We start from the raw sequence: 24522 nt of genomic DNA on the forward strand, positions 1-24522 counted from the left end.
AGAGAGGCAGAGACACAGGCAGAGGGAGAAGCAGGCTCCATGCAGGGAGCCCGATGGGGGACTCGATGCGGGACTGGATCTGGAACTCCAGGATCACGCCCTGAGCCAAAGGCAGATACTCAACTGCTGAGCCACCCAGGCGTCTGGGATGGTGGGTGCGGGGGGCATTGAAATAGAGGTCAGAGAAGCCATTTCCGAGGAGGTACCATTAATTGAATGAATGCATGAATGAATGAATGAATGAATGTCAACCCCCTGGTGGATTCATTGTTCGATATCAGGCTTAACTAGTTTCCGTCGGCCATTAGGTTGTTTATGGTACTGAATACCCTTGTACCTTATGTTGCTGATGCCCAAAGGGCAAGTGTAGAGGCACAACGCAACAGAGAACTCTTTTCAACTTTTCCATTCCTCTGACCTTGCCTTTGCTGTCAGGGTCACAACCCCCCATCGCCACGCCCATTCTCCTCCTCCGGACGCTCCGGCCTGCGCAAGCGCAAGAGAAACTGCCGTTCCGAGTGGAGAGCGCGGATCCCACCCCAGGGCGCATGCGCGCCTGACCCGTAAGCCCCGCCCCGCCCCGCCCCGCCCCGCCCCGCCCCGCCCCGCCCCGCCCCCTGCGCCGGCTCGCGAGCGCCTGCCGTTTCTCGGGGCGGGGCGGGGGCAGGGCCTGGGCGGGGAGGCGCGCGCCGCTGCGTGCGTGCGCGCGCGCCGCGGGCGGGCCAGTGGAGCCGGCGGCCCTGGCACGTGATCCGGGAGCGGCTCGGTCGCTTAGTGGCTCGGTTTGTCTGTCCGTCCGCGGGTGCCATCATGGCGGACGCAGCCAGTCAGGTGCTCCTGGGCTCCGGCCTCACCATCCTGTCCCAGCCGCTCATGTACGTGAAGGTGCTCATCCAGGTATGAGTCGTCGCCATCCCCTTCCCCGCCCGGCGCCTCGTTCGGTCGCCGCTGCCCTCGGCGCTTGGCGATCGGCTCCAGCCTTCCCGGGCCTTCAGTCCCCTGAGATGCTCCTTCCCTGCTGCTGCCCCTTCCTTCCCCGCGGGCACAGCTTGCACTGCCTGCGGCTCCCGTTGTACTGCCCGTGGGCTTTCCCCAGGTCTCGCCTCCCTGCCTAAGCCGGGAGGCCGGATCCTTTCCCCGCAGCCAACTGCCGTCCTGCTCTGCCCATCCCGGTGGCTCCCGTGAACTTTGTTTTTTCTTCCCTGAGGTTGGTCCTGGCCAGTTGCCACCACAAGCTTCCCAGCCCTCCCCTCCTGCCTCTCAGAAATCAGCATTCACCTCCTCCTCCGCCCCAAACGCAGGACATGAGATCTGTTAAAAACCAATTTGAAATTCGAGGGGAGCCAACACTTTATTAGCCTTTTTTTTTTTTTTTTCATTTTTATTTGCTACTGTTACTGCTGCTGTTCTGTTCCGAGATTTTAGCCCCAGATACCCAGGTAAACACAAGAAGCTCATTCAGAAGTGAGAATGGAGTGGTTGCTGATTCAAATTTCAGGTTTCACACTGAGCTCACTGAGCACTCTCCAGCCACAGCCCATGTGGCTCATGACAGTGAAAATCACATCTGTCTGGGCTGGGAATAGTTCAGATGGAAGAGTTAAAGCATTTATGTTAGTTTCTGATCTACTGTAAAATAATCCGAAGCCGTATTTTATATTCACAGGCAAGTAAGTCAGGTTTTAACTGATGATACACTATTTGATAGTATTTTTAATTGCCTTTCTAGAATTCCCTGTGCTGGGCATGCCATTCATTTTTTTAAACCTTTTTTGAGCGTTGACATAATTGTGTCATGCGTTGTACCAAAAAAGGAGTTGTTAGAACTCCTGTCCTTCCTTTCCATCAGAAATATGCAAGATGATAAAGAGAGCCACATTTCTTATTCAGCAGTTGATGCTGCTCCAAATTATGTGTTACTTGGTTGACCCATTGGATTCAGGTTCCATATGTAAAAGGCTACTATATTTTAACTAAGAACAAAACTTTGAGATGTGCTGTGACATCTAAAAGAGAATAGGCACATTTGTAGCTAGATCATGTCTTCAAGCAACATTTTGCAGTCAATCTCATAGGAGCCCATTACTCAGTACTTCTTCTATGTATTGCTGAGTGTCTTAAGGGTTTTGGTGTAATTTCCAAATACTCAGTTTTAAAAACAGTGGTATGGTAACACTCTCAGTGAGTTCAGTCAGGAGTTACTTAATTGAACAGGTTAAGAATCACAGTAATAGCAAGTCAAAACCAAGTCCTGTGGCACTCATTCTCTAAAGTTTCCCTTTAGCACTAAAAATGCTGAATATACTGTAAAAATAAAATGATAATTGTTAATTCTAATATGGTCGTCATTGGATTGTTAACGACAGTCTGCTTGTTGAACATGGATTTAGCTTATACTTATTTTCTAGTTGTATCTGCATTTGCTTTTTGAGTGTTTCATCTTGCTAGACAAATACAAAGTTGATGGTGGCTTAGTCTTCTGTTTTGTCCAAATATTAAAAAATGCTTTTGTGATGCCTGGCTCAGTGGGTATAGCATGTGTCTCTTTACCTCCCAGTTCGTGAGTTCAAGCCCCACATTGGGTGCAGAGATTACTTTTTTTAAAAAAATGTGTTTCAGGGGCACCTGTGTGGCTCAGTTAGCTGGGCATCCCAACTCATGGTTTCAGCTCAGGTCGTAATCTCAGGGTTGTGAGATTGAGCCCCTGTAGGGCTCCATGCTCACTGTCAAGTCTACTTGAGATTCCCTTTCCCTCTGCCCCGCCCGCCCTCCCTCCTCCAGCAAGTGCCTGCAGTCTCTCTAAGATAAATAAATCAATCTTTTTTTTTTTTTTTTTTTTTTTAAGTGTTAGATTTTCGGGCACCTGGATGGCTCAGTCATGTAAGAGTCTGCCTTCGGCTCAGGTCATGATCTCAGAGTCTTAGGATCAAGTCCCACGTTGGGCTCCAGTCCCTCATTGGGCTCCCTGCTCTGCATGGAGCCTGCTTCTCCCTCTCCCACTACCCCTCCCCCTGTTCATGTTCTCTCTCTCTCTCTCAAATAAATAAAATCTTTAAAACAGATAAAGTGTTAGATTTTTCTTTAGAAAATATTTTTGAGCCTCCAACATAAACTGTAGCTTTCCTAATGCAAAAGTTCCCTTATTCTATTTTCAATTTGATATTAGTCTATCTCAGCTACATGGTTTACTTTATAGAATTTGAGCCAAAAGAAAGCTTGGAGTTTACTGAAACTAGTCTTATCATTTGACAAAGTAAGAAACTGACAAGGATGATACTTCATCATTGCCTTAGAAAACATACAGTGCATTTTAACTGGGGTTAAAAGTTACAACCTTGCGGGAGGCCTGGGTGGCTCAGCAGTTGGGCATCTTCCTTTGGCCCAGGGCGTGATCCCAGGATCCGGGATAGAGTCCTGCATTGGGCTCCTTGCAGGGAGTCAGCTTCTCCTCTGCTTGTATCTCTGCCTCTCTGTCTCTGTGTCTCATGAATAAATAAATAAAATCTTTAAAAAAAATTTATAACCTTGCAACCAAGACACTTTGGGGAATATTGCTTAGTATTGATATATTCTCTTGTTTCTAAAGGTGGGATATGAGCCTCTTCCTCCAACAATAGGACGAAATATTTTCGGGCGGCAAGTATGTCAGCTTCCTGGTCTGTTTTGTTATGGTAAGTGTTTTTGATTTATTTGGAATTTGGAGGATATTGAAGACGGTGATAGGCAGAAGTTATTGAAAGAAAAGATACAGAAACCATGTTTACATGAAATTTCTATGTAACCATTTCTTTCAGCTGGAATTTAAATCTCTGACTTGTATTCTTAGCTCAGCACATTGCAAGCATCGATGGGAAGCGTGGGTTGTTCACAGGCTTAACTCCAAGACTGTGTTCAGGTGTCCTTGGAACTGTAGTCCATGGTAAAGTTTTACAGGTAAGAAAATCAATTAATCTTCCAGAGATTTAGATTATCTTTTATGCAGTTTGTTGTACTGACCAAGAGCAATTTCAGATGTATATTTATGACCATGGCTTTCTTCCTCTTGAAAACATTGACTTCAAATACCCATTCTTATTTCTTTCCTGGGATACAAGGGGAATTTGTATAAAATGAAGTGATTGATTTTGATCTGCACAGCCTTCTTCCTCTGAACCAGTCATTCTGAACAGAAACACCTTGATCTCCTGTATAGCTCATTTTATTTCTTTGAAGGAGGAAGGAAGCTGATTAAAATAGACATATTTCTTTCTGAAGGTATTTTCCTCTTATTTCTAACATTACCCCTAGTAAGATCTTTTCTGATACAAACTTATTTTTTATATTTATTTTAAAAACCTTTCATTTATTTATTTATTTTTAAATTTTATTTATTTATGATAGTCACACACACACACAGAGAGAGAGAGAGGCAGAGACATAGGCAGAGGGAGAAGCAGGCTCCATGCAGGGAGCCTGATATGGGATTCGATCCTGGGTCTCCAGGATCGCGCCCTGGGCCAAAGGCAGGCGCCAAACCGCTGAGCCACCCAGGGGTCCCTAAAAAACTTTTAAAGTAAGCTCCACTCCCAACATGGGGCTTGAACTCACAACCCTGAGATCACAAGTCACATGCTGAATTGACTTGGGTTAGCTAGGCACCCCAGAAACTTATTTAAAAAAAAAAAAAAAACAAGATAAACATCAAAGTCAAGATAGTGGTTATTTGTGGGGAAAGGAGAGAAGATCCATACATGGGGTTTGGGGGTAATGGAAATGATTTTCCTTGACCTGGATCACGACTGTATGGATATTGGTCTTTTAATTATTTATTCCATTGTACATTTGTATCTTGTGCACTGTTTCTGCAAATGTATTATATAAATTTCGGGGGAGAAAGCCTTTTTTTTTTAAACCTCACCAAAATGTGCATCAATCTCAGGCTAGTGGTTACTTCTGGAAAGTGGGAGAAGAAGTGAGGGGTGAAACTTTGGCTCTCTGGATCTGTGGTATTTTGTTTCAAGAAGGCCAGAGATCTGAAGCATAAAGGGCACAATGTTAACATGTTTAACCTTGGTAATGGATATGTAGATGAATTATTTTCTTGATTTTTCTTATGTTTGAAATGTTTCACAACATGTTTGTTAAAACATCAAGGTTACATTTCTTTCTCAGTGATCCTTTTGTTTTGCCATCTTCTTTTCACCTCAAATGCCAAACCTAATGATTCTGATGGTACTGGTTTCTCAGTTGTACAAATTACCATGTAGGTCAAACAGAATGGCCCCTTATTATATTTATAAAGGTGTTATGAATACAAATTCTGTACCATTTAGAACAGTCCACGGGAAGGTATTTAGCTTGAGTGTGGTGGAGAATATAAAACTAGTGGATTTCTAGTTCATTATTCTGTCTCCTACTGGCACCAAGGTATGTTATCCTCTGTGCTTTAACTCAATAAATGTAGCAGGATGTCCTAATCAAATCTATGTAATATCAACCTACATATCAGATGTCCTAAATTCCAAATGTTTACTAACTGCTTAAATAGTACTCAGCACAATCCTTCATTTACTTTGTAGGCTTTAACATTACTTCTAATATTTTATCATCCGATGAGCACGTCTTGATTTTGTTGAACAGTTTCATGATCTCATTGGCTTAGATTTTTTTTTTAAGTTTTCATGTGAATTCCAGTTAATTAACATACAGTGTAATAAAGTTTCAGATGTGCAACATGGTGATTCAGCACTTCTATGCAATACCTGGTGCTCATCGAAAGTGCTCTCTTTAATCCCCATCACCTGTTTCACACCTCCACCTCCCCTCTGGTCTCCATCACTGTGTTCTCTCTAGTTAAGGGACTGTTTCTTGGTTTGCCTCCCCCCCTCTTTTTTTTTTCCCCTATGATTGTTTGTTTTATTTCTTAAATTCCACATATGAGTACTAATTGGCTTAGATTTTAAATTCTCTTCAACTTTCCTTGATTTTTGAGTTGGAGAGGTTCCTCATTAGGGTCCTCACATGGAAGCTATTTCCCCCTTCAGTTGTTTTGTTATTCTTTACACGTGTTCCTCTTTTTTTTTTTTTTTTTTTAAGTAAGCTCTGTGTCCAGTGAGGGGATTAAACTCACAAGCCCCATAACCCTGAGATCAGGAGTTGCATGCTGTACCCACTGAGTCGGCCAGGCGCCCCACTTTATACTTACTCTTGTTGTCCTTGTAGGTTGAATGTGGAAACATGCTGGTGACCCATGGGTCAGAGTAATGGAGTCTTAATGGGCCCATGTTTTTGGTGGGTTGACAACTAGTCTTTTGTCCCCAGCCACACCCTCCTCTGGGCTCAGTGAAAATGTTCCCCTTACCCAAGTAAACTTTACATAGGGAAAGGCAGCCGTTTCCTAGTCAGGGGGCTCTATGGCTTTACATATGGACTTAGAGCAAAACTGTAAGTACTGCTTGAAACAATTCCTTCTGAACGGGAAGAGTAAGATAAAGTCGAGTTAACCAGGTTCCCTGAATATGCATTTCACATGTAGCCCAGGGAAAATATAACAAGGGATTGGTACTACACTTAGTATCAAAAGCAGCTTTGTGCGGTCAAGAAGAAAGACCAATTCAGGGTCGGTGAAATTGTTAGCCTTTATAAGAAAGAGTTCTGTGTATCTGAGAATGAAATTGAATTCTGTTCAGAATAATGTAGAAAGGACAGGTAGACAATTTTACTAAAAATGAGTGAGAATTTTTAAATATGCCTGAAACTGAAACTATTAGAATTACTCTGAAGACATGGAATTTGACCCCAAAGCACCATTTTGCTTAGTCTTGACATTTGTTCTCTTTCTTATGATTTTTTTTTAAATCTTTTTACAAAAGAGGAATCCCTGAGTGGCTCAGTGGGTTTAGCGCCTGCCTTCGGCCTGGGGTATGATCCTGGAGTCCCAGGATCGAGTCCCACATCGGGCTCCCTGCATGGAGCCTGCTTCTCCCTCTGCCTGTGTCTCTGCCTCTCTCGCTCTCTCTCTCTGTCTCTCATGAATGAATAAATAAAATCTTAAAAAAAAAAAAAAAAAAAGCAAGTGTTGTCTTCTCTTTTTAATCTGGTAGGACAAGTGGCTTGGTTGCTGCTTATATTTCACTAGCCCATCTTCTATTTCTGAAATACCCCACAAATAATATTTCCTCTTCAAATATAGTCTAAACTCTGGCAGTATCCAGTATTCTAGAAGAGAACAAAATCTCTCTCGCTTGTTTTAGAAACAGATACAAAAGGAAAAGTGAGGCGATTTTAGCTATTGAGACTTGGCACCAATTCTCTGTTTTGTACTGTGAAGGAAAGAGACTTGCCCTAATTTGGTATTGGTACTACTTTTGTTTTGTAAGTGAGGTAAAATCAGCACATAACTTTGTTTCAGGTGTACAACATTATTATTTGACATATGTATTCATTACAAAGTGATCTTCTGGTTACCATCCATCACCATACATTTGACCCCATCCCCATTTCACCCTTCCTTTCTGGTAACCTGTTCTTTCTGTCTGAATTGGTTTGGTTTTGTTTATTTGTTTAGATTCCACATGTGAATGAAATCACAGCTTGCATCTTTCTCTTTCTACCTTAATTTCATTTAACTTGATACCCTCAAGGTCCACTCGTGTTGTCCCAAATGGCAAGATTTTCTTTTTTAATGGCTGAGCGATATTTCACTTTGTGTGTGTGTGTGTGTGTGTGTGTGTGTAATTTCCTTATCCATTCATCCATCAATGGCCATTTTAGGTTGTTTCTATATCTTGGCTATTGTGAATAATTTTGCGTATATGTTATCAAATTAGCGTTCATATTCTTCAGATAGCTAGCCCAGAAGTAGAATAGCTGAATTTTACGATAGTTCTTTTAAGTTTTTTTTTATTAAGTAAATATGCGCAGTGTGGGGCTTAAACCTCACAACTCCAAGATCGAGTCAAACGCTCTACCAACTGAGCCAGCCAGCCCCTATGATAGTTTTATCCTTAACTTTTTGAGGAATCTCCAAACTTTTCCACAGTGGCTATACCAGTTTACATTCACATCAACAGTATCGGGGTTCATTTCTCTCCACATCATTTCTAACACTTCTTTTCGACGATACCCAGTTTATTTTATATATATATATATATATATATATATATATATATATATTTTTTTTTTTTTTTTTAAGATTTTATTTACTTATTCATGAGAGACACAGAGAGAGAGAGGCGGAGACACAGGCAGAGGGAGAAGCTGGCTCCATGCAGGGAGCCCGATGTGGGACTCGATCCTGGGTCTCCAGGATCACACCCCGGGCTGGAGGTGGCGCTAAACCGCTGAGCCACCCAGCCTGCCCAGAGGATAACCAGTTTAAATGGTGTGAGGTGATATCTCATTGTGGTGTTGGTTTGCATTTGCCTGATGATGAGTGATGTTGAACATCTTTTCATTTGCCTTTTGGCCATCTGTGTATCTTCTGTGAAGAAATGTATATTCAGATTCTCTGCCCATTTTTTAATCAGGTTGTTTGGCGTTGGTCCTGCTTTTTCATGAAAAAACTCAGGCTTTTTCCATAGCCTTAGTACTAGGCTATGTTTTTACCAGCTTATTTTTGCTAAATGTGTGCGTGTAGTAAATAATGCCCTTGGATTTTTATTCGGATTTGTTTTCCTGTTTCTTCTTTTAGATGTGTTTTCATTTGCTCATTCCTCTGTCTGGCTAATGCCTTAAACTTAGCAATGGGATTATCTTAGAGACACTTCTTTCCATTGATTAATTAGAAATAGAAATTATTGGGGACACCTGGGTGGCTCAGTGGTTGAGCGTCTGCCTTTGGCTCAGGGCATGATCCTGGAGTCCTGGGATCAAGTCCTGCATCGGGCTCCTTGCATGGAGCCTGCTTCTACCTCTGCCTGTGTCTCTGCCTCCCTTCCTCTCTCTCTCTCATGAATAAATAAATAAAACCTTAAAAAAAATTATTGGAGATACCCAGCCAAAAAACCCAACATGTTTTATTCTCATTTTATGTCCTCTCCCAGTGACATTGTGACAGCCCTAATCCTCCTTTCTTTTCTCTTCTTTGTAGCATTACCAGGAATGTGACAAGGTCAAGGTATGTTGGAGCTGACTTATGCATGAGCGCCTCTCCCTTGCAAGTTATTATTGCTATTTGGTCCTCTTTAGGAGAAAGGGACAAGCACTAGGCACCCGGGTGGCTCAGATGGTTAAGCGTCTGCCTTCAGCTCAGGTCGTGTCCCAGGGTCCTGGGATCGAGCCCTTCAGCCCCTCAGCAGAGAATCTGCTTCTCCCTATCCCTCTGTGTCTGTCCCTGCTCGTGTTCTCTATCTCTTTGTCTCCAATGAATAAATAACATCTTTTTAAAAAAAAGAAGGAACAAGCAGTCAATTCCCCTTTCATTTCAGTGAGTGTTGGCATACATGGTGACCACCAGTTTGAACAGTTCTATTTAAAACCATCAAGATAGGAGCATCTGGCTGGCTCAGTGGAGTGTGCAAGTCCTGATCTTGGGGTGGGAAGTTCGAGCCCCCATGTCATATGTGGAGATTATTTTTAAAAAACAAAATCTTGGGGCGCCTGGGTAGCTCAGTCAGTTAAACATCTGCCTTCAGCTCAGATCAAAATCCCAAGGTCCTAGGATCAAGCCCTTCATTGGACTCCCTGCTCTTTGGGGAGCCTGCTTCTCTCTCTGGCTGCTCTTCCCCCTGCTTGTGCTTGCTCTTTCTCACTCTCACTGGCTTGCTCTCTCAAATAAATAAGATCTTAAAAAAAAATCCTTCGAGGCGCCCAGGTGTCTTAGTCATTTGAGCATCTACCTTTGGCTCAGATCATGGTCCCAGGGTTCTAGGATTGAGCCCTACGTCGGACTCCCTGCTCAGTGGGGAGTCTGCCTCTCCTTCTCCCTCTCCATCTCCCACTCATGCAGGTGCGCATGCGCTCTCTCTCTTTCTCAAATAATGCTTTAAAAACAAAATAAAAGCTTTTTTTTTTTTTAAAAATGACAGTAATAAATACAGCCATTAAGATATCTATCTTCTTTCATTTTAATGTCTAGGATTTAGGCTCTGGAAATGTACAGAAAGAAGTCACACCTTCCTTCGACCAAGTTATCAAGGAGGTAAGAGACTGATTGTTTCCTATGCTCTTTCTCTGAAACACAGTGTATACACTATGGCAGTTTGTGAAATCAGGATTATCAGGCCTGTATGTTCAGTGTTTATTCCAAATGAAATTAGACCGTCAATTTAATTTAGGCTTTTCTACATGTATATCATAAAAAAGAGAAAAAAAGCATTGCTTGCTATTTGAATTAGATGCATTCCTTTTTTTTTTTTTTTTTTTATTTATTTATTTATGATAGTTACACAGAGAGAGAGAGAGAGAGGGGGGCAGAGACATAGGCAGAGGGAGAAGCAGGCTCCATGCACCGGGAGCCCGACGTGGGATTCGATCCCGGGTCTCCAGGATCGCGCCCTGGGCCAAAGGCAGGCGCTAAACCACTGTGCCACCCAGGGATCCCTGAATTAGATGCATTTCAAGGAAACTAATTTTGTCCGCTCATCTTTAAAATCGAAGAGGTTGGGACGCCTGGGTGGCTCAGCGGTTGCGCGTCTGCCTTTGGCTCGGGACGTGATCCCAGAGTTCCGGGATCGAGTCCCACATCGGGCTCCTGCATGGAGCTTGCTTCTCCCTCTGCCTGTGTCTCTGCTTCTCTCTCTGTCTCTCATGTATAAATAAATCTTAAAAAAATTTTTTTTTAAAAAATAAAATTGAAGAGGTTTCTACTGAAAGTATTCTTCTAATAGGGGTGTAGACCTCTGGCACAGTTGTGCTAAACCAGTGGCTAGGCCCTTTGTGTGTTGTATATTACCTATCAGGAGATGTTCTTATAGCATTATTCTGACCCGTAATTGTTCCTCATACCCATTTCCCACTCCCTTCTTATGCCATTGGAGTTTGTTTCATGCCTGACTTAATATTTATGGCTTTCAAAGCTGCTCTTTTATTTCTTAGTCTCTACATTGTCTAATTGTCTTTAGTGAGATCACAGTCTTGTAGTAAATGCTGCTTTCTAAAATATACCTTTCAAAAGAAGCAGGTCTAGATGTCAAATGAATCAACTGTTTTCTGTCAATTTTCTACTTTAATAAAAAAGTAGAGCTATGGAATGCCTGGGTGGCTCAGTGGTTGAGCGTCTGCCTTTGGCTTGGGGCGTGATCCTGGAGTCCCAGGATTGAGTCCCACATCAGGCTTCCTGCATGGAGCCTGCTTCTCCCTCTGCCTATGTATTTGCCTCTCTCTCTCTGTGTGTGTCTCATGAATAAATAAATAAAATCTTAAAAAAAAAGAAAGAGTAGAGTTATATGTATTAATATGTTTTCTTAACTTTAATTACCCCATCCTGTCCTATGAGCTCTTCTCAAGACTATCATCGGCATGGGGTTAGGGATGTCTTAACTAGATGATCGAGGATAATGTTTAAATGCATAAATGGATAATTGACCTGCTGTATTCACAACCTACCTCTCAAATGTTGAATATTTAATTTTCTTTGCTACTTCTCTACAGAGTCCTGAACAAGAGAGAAACTAAGATAAATAGCAGCTCTAAGATACTACACAGTTACGGGGTTGTGGTAGAAAAACAATTCAAAGTTGTTTTGTTGGCACAGATTAAACAAAGAGAGCCTGACATTTGTATAACGTAGATATCAGAATCTCTGAAATCGTTCACAGCAAGAAAGCAACTTAAAAATCTAACAGGTCTCATAGTTTCATTCCAACTTGGTTATTGTTTGCTAGTGACTCCTCTGTTTTTTTTTTTTTTTTGGGTTTTGTTTTTTTTTCAATCTATAAAATTGACAAGATAACAGAAATCTGCTTTGCGCATCAATTTTGAGAAATAACCATAACCGAAATCTGTGAGTTAAAGGTATGAGAGGATGACAGTGTATTTTATTGTATCACATTCAGGGTAGGAGTGCTGTGTCGCCCACTTCTCATAGGAATTTGAGTGTCATTTGTTTAGATTTCAGAAGTATGTGTTGATTGTTTCTAGACAACTCGAGAAATGATGGCCCGTTCCGCTGCTACCCTCATCACACATCCCTTCCATGGTAGGTTTGCAGTTGGTAACTGAAATCTGATTTGTTACCTTACTTTTCATAGCATGCTCTCCCCTGACAGCTTAGATAGGTTGGTACGGGAATTCACTAAAGAGCCTTGCCTGCATGTTTTTTTGTTTGCTTGCTTGTTTTGGCATTTATCCAGCTTATCCAGAGACCAGAGTGTCTTTAGATGGAAAAACCTTTTTTCTTTTTCAGGGCTATCAAAATTTATCTCGACGTAGTTTTAAAAAATCTTTTCTCTATGTTCTGCAGTGATCACACTGAGATCTATGGTACAATTCATTGGCAGAGAATCCAAGTACTGGTAAGTGTTTTTGTTTTCAAAGAGATCTATTGAAAAAAACAAACAAACAAAAAAAACCAAAGAGATCTATTGAAGTGCCTTACATTTTTATGGTTCCTTAAGAGTTAACAGAACAAAATGATCTATCATTTGATCTGTGCAAAAGTGAACAAACAAAAAATGGTAAAATAGAAGAAAATGGCCCAGACAGATTTAAGAGCTTATTACCCAAGATCTCAAGAGTAAGTTGCAGAGCCACTGAAGCCAAAATTCACCCTGACTCCATGTGACTACACCCTTAGGTAGGAATACCTCCACTCTGTCTCCAAATTCAGCTATCTTTGCAGAGTGTAAGTGGCAGAAAAGGGAGTGGGATATAAATTTCCTTGTCAAAAGTGATAATAAGAACTTCTTTTTTTACTAGCTCCAAAATAATCCTCATGTATTTTTGCTTTTCCATCTTTTATACCTAGTGGACTTTATGATTCCATAGTAACCATCTATCGCGAAGAGGGCATCCTAGGATTTTTTGCGTAAGTAAATTGTTGATTTACGTATGCAGTTATTTGTGGGAGTGGAAAGCTTTAATGAGAATGAGCTTTAATGACAACTCCTTGCTTAACTTCTATTAAAGCTCCTTTTTTTAAAAAAAAAAAAAAGACTTTATTATTTATGAGAGACACACAGAGAGTGAGAGAGAGGCAGAGACACAGGCAGAGGGACAAGCAGGCTCCATGCAGGGAGCCTGACGTGGGACTCAATCCCAGGACCCCAGGATCACGCCCTGGGCTGAAGGGGGTGCTACACTGCTGAGCCCCCGGGCTGCCCTATTAAAGCTCTTCTTATTTTATTTTTTTAAAGCTCCTCTTACTTTAATTCTGTTGTAAAGATCCCAAAATTTTGCTTGTGGGTATCTAAAACATTGGAAATTAGTGTTTTGTTTGGGAGTTTTTGTTTTGTTCAATTCCGTTAAAATTTTGTTAAGTTAATTCTAAGTTTCTGGGATCCCTGGGTGGCTCAGCGGTTTGGCGCCTGCCTTTGGCTCAGGGCGTGATCCTGAAGACCCAGGATCAAGTCCCACATAAGGCTCCCTGCATGGAGCCTGCTTCTCCCTCTGCCTATGTCTCTGCTTCTCTCTCTCTCTCTGTCTCTTATGAATGAATAAATAAATAAAATCTTTAAAAAAAATTAATTCTAAGTTTCTACCTTTATAATAAGTTCCTAATGATGTACAGTTGATAAACTGAGGAAACTTAGTTTTTGAAAAATGGGAAAATTCTCTTCCTTACCCTGAGAGTAATACATTTTTGTAAGGCTGTATTCGTTCCCTTGGGTTTCCTTTGGAAGAACTTAGACTACCATCTCATTCTTTTATTAACAACAGAAATTATTGAATTTAAATAAAATATTAATTAATTAATTAGTCAATTAATTAATTAAAAACAGAAACTAGAAATGGTCCTTTTTCATTTTCACAATGTTTCCAAGTAACCGTTTTTATTTGCACGTCATAGCCTGGGAGGGGGCACCTGGGTCACCCAGTTGGTAGACCATGTAGCTCTTGATCTCAGGATTGTGAGTTCAAGCCCTACATTGCGTGTGGAGGCTATTCTTATTTTAGAGATTAGAAAAAGTTAGTGTTCTGCAAAGTTCATTTGCTGCCAGTCATGCACCTGTAAGTGGCATTTGAACCCGGTCTCTGGTCTGTGGGGTGATTTAATCCTGCTGCTCCATGCTGCCTCACCAAGGCCACTCAGGCCTTGGGAATATGGTTTTTGGTGTCCCTTACTTCTCTCTTTTTGGGCCATTCCTGTTTTGTAATTTTGTTGTCATTTTCAGCGTTGTCAAATTTGAATATCATGTAGCTTAGCTAAGATTGTATTTGATTCTCTTCTCCAAAACCGGTACATTTTTGTTCCCCTGCTCATATTAATAGTAAGGTGAACCACTGGGTGTAGTAGCTTTGAGGGGTGTAGCCAGCCTGCATTTGAAAAATGGGAATGAAAGTCATTACAGATTAATCTCAAATACAGTTAATTAACTATAATGAACTAGTTAGGGCTAGCTTCTGGCAGTGTCTTCTCAGTTCTCTAGAAGACTGAAATCTCTGAGAAGTGTTTGTATTGAGTAGATTATCTCTTCACTGATCACGTTTCTTGGTTCTTCTTATTTTTATTGTTTCTTCATGTAGGGGTCTTATTCCTCGCCTCCTAGGTGACATCATTTCTTTGTGGCTCTGTAACTCACTGGCCTACCTCGTCAATACCTATGCACTGGACAGTGGGGTAGGTTGTGATCTTGTTAATATGTACTGGTGCTGACTTTAGTGTTTTCACAGGGCAGCTTGGTTAGCTTTAAAGTAAGGTGGTTGGGGTGCCTGGCTGGCTCAGTCAGTAGAGCATGTGACTCTTCAACTCAGGATTGTGAGTTCAAGCCCCAGGTTCAGTATAGAGCCTTCTTAAAAACAAAAAAAAAGAGGATAAAGTGGCACTTTGTTACAATTTGCCGTACTCATTGATATATGGCTAAACATTATCAGTCCAGTTTTTAAAGGCTCATGGGATGGCCTATACTATTTACCATAGAAAGATGCACCTAAAATTTCCCTAGAGTATATGAGTAAGCCTAAGAAATCTAGCCCTATCTCTGTGCTGGAGATCGCATCTGTATTGATAGGTAATTTTCAAGGACACTGTGAAGGGAGACAGTTTTATAGCATAGCAAGGGTATATTTCACCTCATCTGTAGTGTTAAAGGGACTCCTGGTTTGGGCTTTTTAGAAACCTCAGCCTAGGAGGTTTTGAGAATTGGCCTTCCCTGGAAGCTGTGGGCTTCTCTATACACAGGCAGCCCTATAGCATGATGGGAAATAGAACACACAGAGGGAGGACTGAACCCACGCTGTGTCCCTCTAGAGTATGGAGACTGGTCTCTTCAGCATCTGGAACACAGGAACACAGCTGGGCACATATCCCTCAGATAACACTACAACTGTCATTTCCAAGGATTGGGTTTCTAGGACTTGGGGAAAGGTTACCAGCCTCACTGCCCTTTTTTTTTTTTTTTAAATCCTGGGGCTATTACATTTGTTCCTCAGCCATCATAGTCATGTGAATTTTTCTCCTCATGTTGAATCAAGTTGATCATTTTGTCCCTCATTGGTATTTTATGTTTTCATCTCAAAATTAATTTTTGGGCTATCAGAGAAACTAAAAATTTAAAGATAGAATATATATTGATGTGGTTGGTGGCAGTTCACTGTTAACATCATCATTTTTTTTTTCACTCATTCTAATAAAGGTTTTCTTCCTGTTTTAGGTTTCTACCATGAGTGAGATGAAGAGTTATTCCCAAGCTGTCACAGGAGTGAGTTTTTCTTTAAATCCTCTTAACCTTCTAGGAATAGTTGTGTTTTGTTTCGTTTTCTTTTAAATTTTACTTGGGTCATGTGTCATCACTACTTCAAAGCAACCAGGTGATGTCTCCCAGGAGAGTCTCCTAAGTTTATTAATGTTTGTCATAGGTGAGAATAACCCAGGATTCCTGTGTCACAGGAATGGCACTGACAAGCCCACGTGGTTTGGTCTGTTCAGCTTTTGTGGGGCATGTGGGCATTTCTCACCACAGCTGTGCCCCCAAGTCTCAGGCCTGCTTCCCACCGCACCCTGCTGGTCCTGCCCCAAAGAGCTTTACCCTCTTGAGTCATGCGGAGTCTTCCAGTAGTTAACTTCTGAGGCAGCTTCCATCATCTTTGGAAGGACACTCACATTTTCTTACTGTTTCCAGGTTGTTTTTTTTTGTTTTTGTTTTTTTGTTTTTGTTTTTTTTAATGCTTTGTTGTATTTAATTGCATTTACTTTTTCTCTTAAATAATGTGGTTCAGTTTACTGGAAAGAAGCCTCAGTCACAACAAGAAAAGCCTTCTGGCCTTTTATTAAATTGTTGGATGCAGCAGTATGTTAGGAGGAGGCATCCAGGTTCAAAAATGTGTAATTTCATTTTTCCTGGGTTGCTGAGAAAGCAAAGCCAGTGTTGGAGTATTGACCACAATGGCACTAGAACTTTAAGGGAGAAGAAAGAAGAAACTAAAGATGCAGAATGACCTAATAACTTAGCTGTCTTTTTACCACTTTACAGTTTTTTGCCAGTATGTTGACCTATCCTTTTGTGCTTGTCTCTAATCTTATGGCTGTCAACAACTGTGGGTAAGTGCCTTGCATTTCCTATGCTGGTAGTTGGCTGCCTGTGTATGTCTGACAGGCAGAACAGTCCAGGAAAGAGTTTTGGGGAAGAAAAGTACAATTGTTGCCATTACTAGGTTTCCTAAATGTTTTCTCTGTGTGCTCCATGCAGCAGCAGTGGCATCAATTTGTATTATAAGCAGCCACTTCATATCCTCTTAGGGCCATAAAGGCTATTTCTCAAGTACTTACAGATAGCATACACTTACCTATAGATTAGGTCCTATTCTGGAAAGGCAGGATTGTGATTAGATTACTCTATTTACACATCTATCCTTTATTTTAAACCTATGTCCTTTTTATGAAAGTTACAAAGGTTATGTCATGGATTGAAAGGCAGCCTGTATACACTGTTTTTCCTAGAAGGCCCATTGAAAAAATAAGTCTCAAAGATAGAAAATTTAGGAAATTTAGGTCCATAAAAAGTTTCTCTTTTTCTTTTTTCTCACAGAAAGTTTCTTAACCTTTGACTGTATTGGTTGGGAAGTGTGGGTGGTGATCTGGTGGCGGACATCACTGACTTCCAGCTTCTAGATGCCAAGTGCCTGCGCCACACTGGGCAGAAATCTTGTCTTGTGTTTAATTACAGACTGTTCCAGTACAGTCCCATTAGACTTGTTTTCAAACAAAATGTTAATTAGAATTAGCCCCTGTGGAGTTTTGAAGATAGCTATCATATTTGATGTCATGTCTCATTCTTTTTGTTTTGTGATCAGTAGGGCAGCAGCCACATTTTAGCCCAAGACACACTTTAAGGATGAGTTGAATGTCATACTATTCCTTAGAAATTTTTTAGGGAGGAAGTGATTATGGGTTATACCTGTGTAAGGCATGTAGTCACCACAGTTTGTTTGTTTTTTAACGATTTTATTTATTCATGAGAGACAGAGAGAGAGGCAGAGACACAGGCAGAGGGAGAAGCAGGCTCCATGCAGGGAGCCCGATGTGGGACTCAATCCTGGGACTCCAGGATCACTCCCTAAGCCAAAGGCAGACGCTCAACCACTGAGCCACCCAGGCACCCGTCACCATAGTTTAGATGCATTATTGTTCTATTAGGTTCTTTTGAACACCATCTAATTTTTAAATCCCTTTTCCCTGCATTTTAATTATATAATTGCTAGGTTCTGAATTGTATTCATCCTCAAATTAAAAACCCAGATTTAGAAAATCCATAACTGGTTGGAGTTTCTGTTTACTTGCTGTTTCAAACCTAAACATGAGGGGCACCTGGTTAGCTTAGTCGGGGGAGCATGGAACTCTTCATATCGGGGTTGTGAGTTCAAGCCCCACATTGGGTGTAGAGATTACTTAAAAATTTTAAAAAAGGGGCAGCCTGGTGGCTCAGTGGTTTGGCGCCGCCTTCGGCCCAGGGCGTGACCCTGGAGACCTGGGATCCAGTCCCACATCAAGCTCCCTGCGTGGGGCCTGCTTCTCCCTCTGCCTGGGCCTCTGCCTCTCTCTCACTCTTTCTATCTCTGTGTCTCTCATTAATAAATAAATGAAAATACACTTTAAAAAAATCATTAAAAAAAGCACCTAAATATGAGGAAGGGAAATCCTTTTTGTATGCTTGTTCTTTTCCCTGCTGCGATATAATTGTTCCATTGGAACTAAAATTGCCTCTTGGGGAGCTTTCTAGGTAGGAGAATATTTTGACAGAGATTTATGGAACTCTTGAGAGAAAGCTTTGGAAACATTAATTGGAAGAGCTAATCTTTTTTTCCCCCCGTTTCAGGCTTGCTGGTGGATCCCCTCCTTACTCCCCAATATATACTTCTTGGATAGATTGCTGGTGCATGCTACAAAAAGAGGTACTTCTGTCTCAGTCTCTCTCTCTCTCTCTCCCTCTCCATTCCTCCCTCCCCCTTCACCCCTCCTCTCTCTCAGACTTGATTTTATCTTGTTTGTGTTTTCTTAAACAACATCTCTGGAATCCCGAGTTAATTTTTATAGATTACTCTCCAGCTACCAGTCACTGTACCCTTTACAGTGTTCTCTGTATCACTCCAGCATAGTTGTAGAATGTGCTGCTTAGAAGTCATCAGGAGTAGTAATGAATTAAGAAGCCCTAGATGTGATCTAGAAGCTTCTTGACCGATCACATTCAAGTTACAAATAGGGTCTGGGTAGACAGTTACCCTCCTTGTTAAAATGATGGCAGCAATGTCAGGTTATTTTTTTTCTAATCTCACCTTTTTGTAACTTCTCAGAATCGCCTTATCTATTCATGTGTTTCCCTAGAGTATAGTAGAGAGGAAACTGAGAAACAGGAAGTTGTTTGTTTATGACATTGTCACAGTGATGATGATGGAGCTGGTCTCTTACTTTTAATTTTTTTAGAGAATGATCTTGTCCAGACACCAGTTTCTTCTTTATTATTGCTGTGAGGTATGTCATCTGCAACCAGAAATTCTCAGTCTAGATAAAGCTTTATTAGGAACCTAAATAATGGGTGGCTGTGTGCTAAATTCAGCACAGGATCACTTTAAATGGCTAGCAGTTTAAAGCTGCTTTTAAGTGGGAAGCACTTTTTCAAGGATTGTAAAAGCGTATAAGGAATCCCTTTGTCACATTATAGCACTAGTAATGCATGTGAGAAAGGCCTCTGTTCACAGCCCAGGCTTCCTTAGCCTTAACTCCAAATAAAAAAGCCTAAGTGCTGTTTTTGCTCAGCATGCATGCCAGGCCAGCAGGCCCCTATGTGAATCCAGGCTAGAACACTTGAGTGATTTCCATACAGACCCACCATGAACATTCTGGGTTTCGTTCTGAGTCTTACACTCTCTATTGGGGAATCTCCTGTTGTGTTCCCCATTTAAAAGGAAAAGTGGCCCTTCTTTCCCTACTTTCTAACTAACCCCCTACGGTAGAAAGAAAGATAGAAAATGTATTAGGGTATCAAACACCTTACCTAGGGAGTAATCAGTCCCCTAAATGCTTAGGACAATAGCAAATCTGGATGGGGTATTTACTGTGTATCAGGCATTGTGCTGAGAGCTTCGCATGTATCAGCTCTTATAATCCTCAAAATAACCATATGAGGTTAGGTACCATTCTTTTTGTCCCACTTCACATCTGAAGAAACTAGGACTTTGAACCATTAAATAACACGAATTATATAACCCAGTGTTACACAGCCTGTATTTGTGAGAGCAGGATCTATGTGCAGTCTCACTTCAGAGTCTGTTCAATTAAGCTTAACAACATTATGACCTAATTGTGAGATTCTATTATACTTCCTAGAGATCTGACCATTCTGGGTGAAAGCTAGCCCTTAGCGAGCCATGGGACTGTCTCAGCACTTTATATGATTGACTCATTTAATAACCCAGCTAGAGTCCAAACTTGCCTCATCCCCATGGCACACCGTAGTTAGTTTCACGAAGCTTTGTCGCAGTTGGAGTGCATAGTGCTTCTCCCTAGTGAGAGCCCTGGGCGAGTCCTGGCCCTTTCAGTGGGTCTCCAGAAATATGTCCGGTTGCATCTCTCTGCTGATTTGGACTGGCTGACCTTGTGTTCACACTAGACTTTTATTTGTTTCTATTTTATTTTTTTTCCAGGGAAATATGAGCCGAGGAAATAGCTTGTTTTTCCGGAAGGTCCCCTTTGGGAAGACTTATTGTTGTGACCTGAGAATGTTAATTTGAAGATGTGGGGCAGGGACAGTGTGACATTTCTATAGTCCCAGATGCACAGAATTATGGGAGAGAATGTTGATTTCTATACAGTGTGGCGCGCTTTTTTTAATAATCATTTAATCTTGGGAAAATGGAGGTGTTCGGTGTCTGCCTTTTTTGTTCTTTTTCCCAGCACTACATAATTTACCACTGATAGTCCCCTTCTGTTATTCTGAAACGGGACGTTTTTGCTCCAGAGTCCTTATTTAAACAGGGAAGAAAAAAAAAGTTGCATTTTACAAGAGGTATAGGCAGGTTGTCATGTGATTTGAATCTTATTTTTAAGGCTTTGTAAAATTGTAAGGCTTTCTCAAGAAAGAAAGAATTCCATAAAACTTAAGAAATATAATAAGGTAAATTACATGGGAGATTATTAATTACCTTTCTTTAGTAGACCCTAAAGCCTCAGCATCCATCAGAATCTGCCTCCCATTAAATGCTTTTAAGCTCGTTTGATTAACTCTGTCTCTCATCCTTCAAAAAAAAAAGAATGTATTGCTAAATGACCCTGGAAAATCTCTCCACTGGGTATCCTCTCCTTCAGTCTCTTACTGCAAAGTAACAAATTGTTGCCAACAACAAAAACAAAGGGAAAATTACAGAGAACAAGCAAGATTTGGAAAGGAAGCCATAATGGCTTCCTCCCTCCCACCCGGCGACCACGCAAAAGAAACTTGTCGTAAAAATATGAGAAGCAAATACTGTAGCAGTAGCCTCTTCTGTAAGAGTGAAGTCTTTGTATATCAGATTTTCTGTACAGATTATCATCTTATAATCTTTTCTTCAGTTTTTAATTTTCGTTTTTGTTGTTGCAGAAGGTGAGTAATTTGCTTTTCCTTCCTACCTGGTAATGCACACTTAGATCCACAGAGCACTTAGGATATTGACCACCTCGCATGTCATACTCTCAGTTAGGCATATTAGCATTCATAGGAGAAAAAAATACCATTTTAGAGGGAAATAATTTCAACTCAAGCATAAAGCTCCTATTTACTCAGGCCTTTTTAAAGCAGGTTCAAATGCTCTAGGATGAGAAAGCATATGGTTTCACTAATTTAATCCACTGGGATGTTGCCAAATGAATAAGCACTTAATTTGCTGCTTCTCAGACTTCTCTATCAAAAGAGCAGCGCCCATAATATTAGAGTGAGCATGCAGGGGTCTCCTCTCTCCCTCAGGGTTTAGGAATACAGCCTGAAGCTCATGAGAAGCCTACCTTGAAATGTCTTTGATGTCTCTTACTTTGTCTCAAAAAGTAATGTAAATTTTATATTCTATTCAATATTATCTGCACTTGTTTTAATATAAAAATGTTTTGCATTACCCACTTTTTCCCCCCAAAAAAACCTTCAGTAAAGATGATCTAGGAAAATGTGCCATGTTTATTATCCTGTGGCTTCTGTGCTTTTTCCTAGTTGAGAAGCTTAGTGGACTATAAGCACCATCTGCCACCAGAGGGCACCGGGGCTTTGGTTTTGCCTGTGCAAGTTGGGCCATGAAGGATTTTAGGAAGTAGTGTCCAGTGAGTCTGACTTCCTCCAAGCTACAGATCCAATAAGGGTACTTATACCAGTGGTCCTCCATAAAATTACATAGGCTGTTAGCGGTCAAACATCTAGAATTTATTCAAGGGTTAAACACATGCAGGGACTCTTAAGGTTCACCTGCAAAAATAATAAACAGATTCCTGTGTAAATAAGAACTGAGATAAGGATCATCTAGTAAGTTGCATCTGTGAAACTGGGTGGGTGGTTTTCCCTGGCAGTGCTGAGGTGAGTTGCCAAGAAATAATCCCCCAGGAAATGTGATGGTCATTGAAGCCTTGATTGAAGAAAAGAATCTGGGGGTTTCCTACAACTTTTGGAGTGACTAAATGGGGATATATGCAGGGCATAAAAGCAGCCTTAGGGTGAAAGAAACTTTAAACATAGCCCTATATGGGGCACCTGGGTGGCTTAGTCGTTTAAGATCTGACTCTTGATCTCAGCTCAGGTCTTTTTTTTTTTTTAAATTAATTTATTTTTTTCAGCTCAGGTCTTGATCTCAGGGTCATGAGTTTGAGGCCCAGGATGGGCTCCACGCTGGGCATAGAGCCTGCTTAAAAAACAAAAAACATAGCCCCACGTTCCAGCTTCTTACTGAACCTAAACACAACCTCGGTTTCTATAGTTTTCTACTCTAAAAATACCTTCCTTTCCCTCTCTGCATTGAGATTGTCCCTGTACGGAGATTCCATCCTAGTATAGTCTCTCAGTCCTCCCAGCCAGGTGAGGTCGGCTTCTAAACTCCTCTCCTTCAAGGCTTGTAATTACAATACAAACTAGTCTGACAAAATGGAAACTGCATCTGTTACTCAGTGCTAAGTTCAAGGCTGACACAGCAGTAGCATTACTTCTCTCTGATCTGAAAATCAGGGTGGGGCGAGGTGGGGGTGAAAATCCTATTTAGCCCTTTAAAGCAGGCCCACCAAAACGGCAGCTTTGCTGGACTTAGAAAAAGTAGCCTGTCCTGTCGGAGTCCATGCAGTTGGTCAGGTGAAGGTGCTGTGGCAGGTTAAGGGAGCAAGAAGAAAAAAAACATTGGGAAGGAATGAAAGTAATGACTATTGAGCCTGTTGTGTAAGTTTTAATTCTCAGAATCTTTGGTAGAGTAGGTATCCCCACTTCAGAAGGAAAGAAAAAATTTAGGAATAAGGAAAATTAGTAACTCATTCAGAATTACATAAATAATTCCAAATTGGATTCACACCTGAGCCTTTTGAATCCAAGGTATGTTTTCTGCTTTACGGAGGCTGTGCAATGCTGAGAAGAAAGTAGCTATGGGACCAGCTAAGTAATTCAGCCATGTAAGCGAAAAGGCCCTGCATTTTGGTCAAAGCAGTAAAACCAACAAATATGCTGCCCAGAGTTGAGTAGACTGGTCTTAAATCAGGAAAGACCACGCCTCTGCCTCTGCAGAACCACAGAGAGGTAAAGCAGCCGAGACTTGATGATCGCCATTGCTTTTCTTGACCATTTTGATAGTTTATGCAGATGGAAGGCTGAGTTATTGTATCCTGCAGATCCCTAGGAACACCATCAGTCCATGTGTGTGGACTTTCCACTATATTTGGGGGATTACAGTTCTTGAAAGTGATTGATGTGTCAATTCCTCTGGTGGATTCTTCTAGAACATTCTTGTATATTGACTGGGTTCATTCAGACTGCCTCCTTTTTTTTTTTTTTTCTTTTTTTTTCAGACTGCCTCCTTAAGTGTGCCATAGTGATTTATATCTTTGGAAGTTTTTGTCTTTTAGATATAAACAAAGACGTGTGTTTTATCTCTTTGCAAAGATTTTTAGGCTTACCTAAGAATGTCACATGTAACCTCTCATTTTTTTCTCCCTCTACCAATCCCTCATCTTACTGTCTTCAGATGAGTCTTGCATTCTGGTTTTTGTCTTGGAAACTTGTGAATGAAAGATTCTTCTGTTACCAACCAAAAAATACTCCCTTTCAGGAAAATATCTTTGGTAATAGCGATTAATTTTCTAAGGCAACTGCGACTGTTTTCCTTCCAACCACCTCTGTGTGTGAGAATCAGCTTCCTTATCTGTTTGCTGGAGAAGGCCCCCTAGCAATGCATGTGTTCAGCCTCCCCAGCAGGCGCTGCTAGTTTGCCACCATTGCATGGCTAGGAGATAGAATCTGAAAAGCCCATTTGTCCTTCGTCTTGTAAGTGGATTCGATTCCTCTGTAGTCCAGACCCCAAATGTCCTGGGGACCAGTTAGACAGATTTTGCATTAAAACCACAACTGGGGCAGCCCAGGTGACTCAGGGTTTTAGTGCCACCTTCAGCCCAGTGCCTGATCCTGGGGACCCGGGATCGAGTCCCATGTCAGGCTCCCTGCATGGAGCCTGCTTCTCCCTCTGCCTGTGTCTCTGCCTCTCTCTGTCTCTGTCTCTCTCTCTCTCTCTCATCTCTCATCTCTCATGAATAAATAAAATCTTAAAAAACAAAACAAAACACAACTGTTCTGGAATCGACATACTGCAACCCTGAAAAACAATGTTCTCAGATAGATGCAGATCAGTAGCAAACACCAAAATGTGGGAGAACAAACAGTTCTTCAGAGGGTGGCAAGGGAAAGAGGGAGAGAAACAGAAATAGGACCCAGAGGTGCTCTTCAAGATTCGCCACCTTCCTGA

General features: G+C 41.4%; 1 protein-coding gene across 2 annotated transcripts; it reads left to right on the top strand.

Annotated features, from left to right (window-relative positions):
• Positions 1-660: 660 nt before the first annotated feature.
• MTCH2 (mitochondrial carrier 2) lies at positions 661-20794 on the top strand. 2 transcript variants are annotated; one of them, XM_041722792.1, is made up of 13 exons: positions 666-897; positions 3587-3671; positions 3827-3933; positions 9071-9097; positions 10058-10120; positions 12061-12118; positions 12383-12434; positions 12887-12946; positions 14605-14698; positions 15732-15779; positions 16551-16618; positions 18393-18468; positions 20218-20794. In XM_041722792.1, exons 1-13 carry the CDS (start codon positions 811-813, stop codon positions 20302-20304), a joined length of 912 nt encoding a protein of 303 aa, XP_041578726.1. In that variant the 5' UTR covers positions 666-810; the 3' UTR covers positions 20305-20794. The 2 variants fall into 2 exon arrangements, with proteins under 2 accessions (XP_041578727.1, XP_041578726.1); XM_041722793.1 differs by lacking the exon at positions 9071-9097 and having other exon boundaries at positions 661-897.
• The last annotated feature ends 3728 nt before the right edge of the window (positions 20795-24522 follow it).

Source organism: Vulpes lagopus, chromosome 11, assembly GCF_018345385.1.
Source record: "Vulpes lagopus strain Blue_001 chromosome 11, ASM1834538v1, whole genome shotgun sequence".
Classification (NCBI taxonomy): Eukaryota; Metazoa; Chordata; class Mammalia; order Carnivora; family Canidae; genus Vulpes; species Vulpes lagopus.

Bases quoted from the DNA above. Each gene is read 5' to 3' on its own strand.
- MTCH2 (XM_041722792.1), top strand. From the start codon at position 811: ATGGCGGACGCAGCCAGTCAGGTGCTCCTGGGCTCCGGCCTCACCATC. The intron at 898-3,586 runs GTATGAGTCGTC...TTGTTTCTAAAG, and splicing joins ACGTGAAGGTGCTCATCCAG to GTGGGATATGAGCCTCTTCC. The intron at 12,947-14,604 runs GTAAGTAAATTG...TTCTTCATGTAG, and splicing joins GGCATCCTAGGATTTTTTGC to GGGTCTTATTCCTCGCCTCC.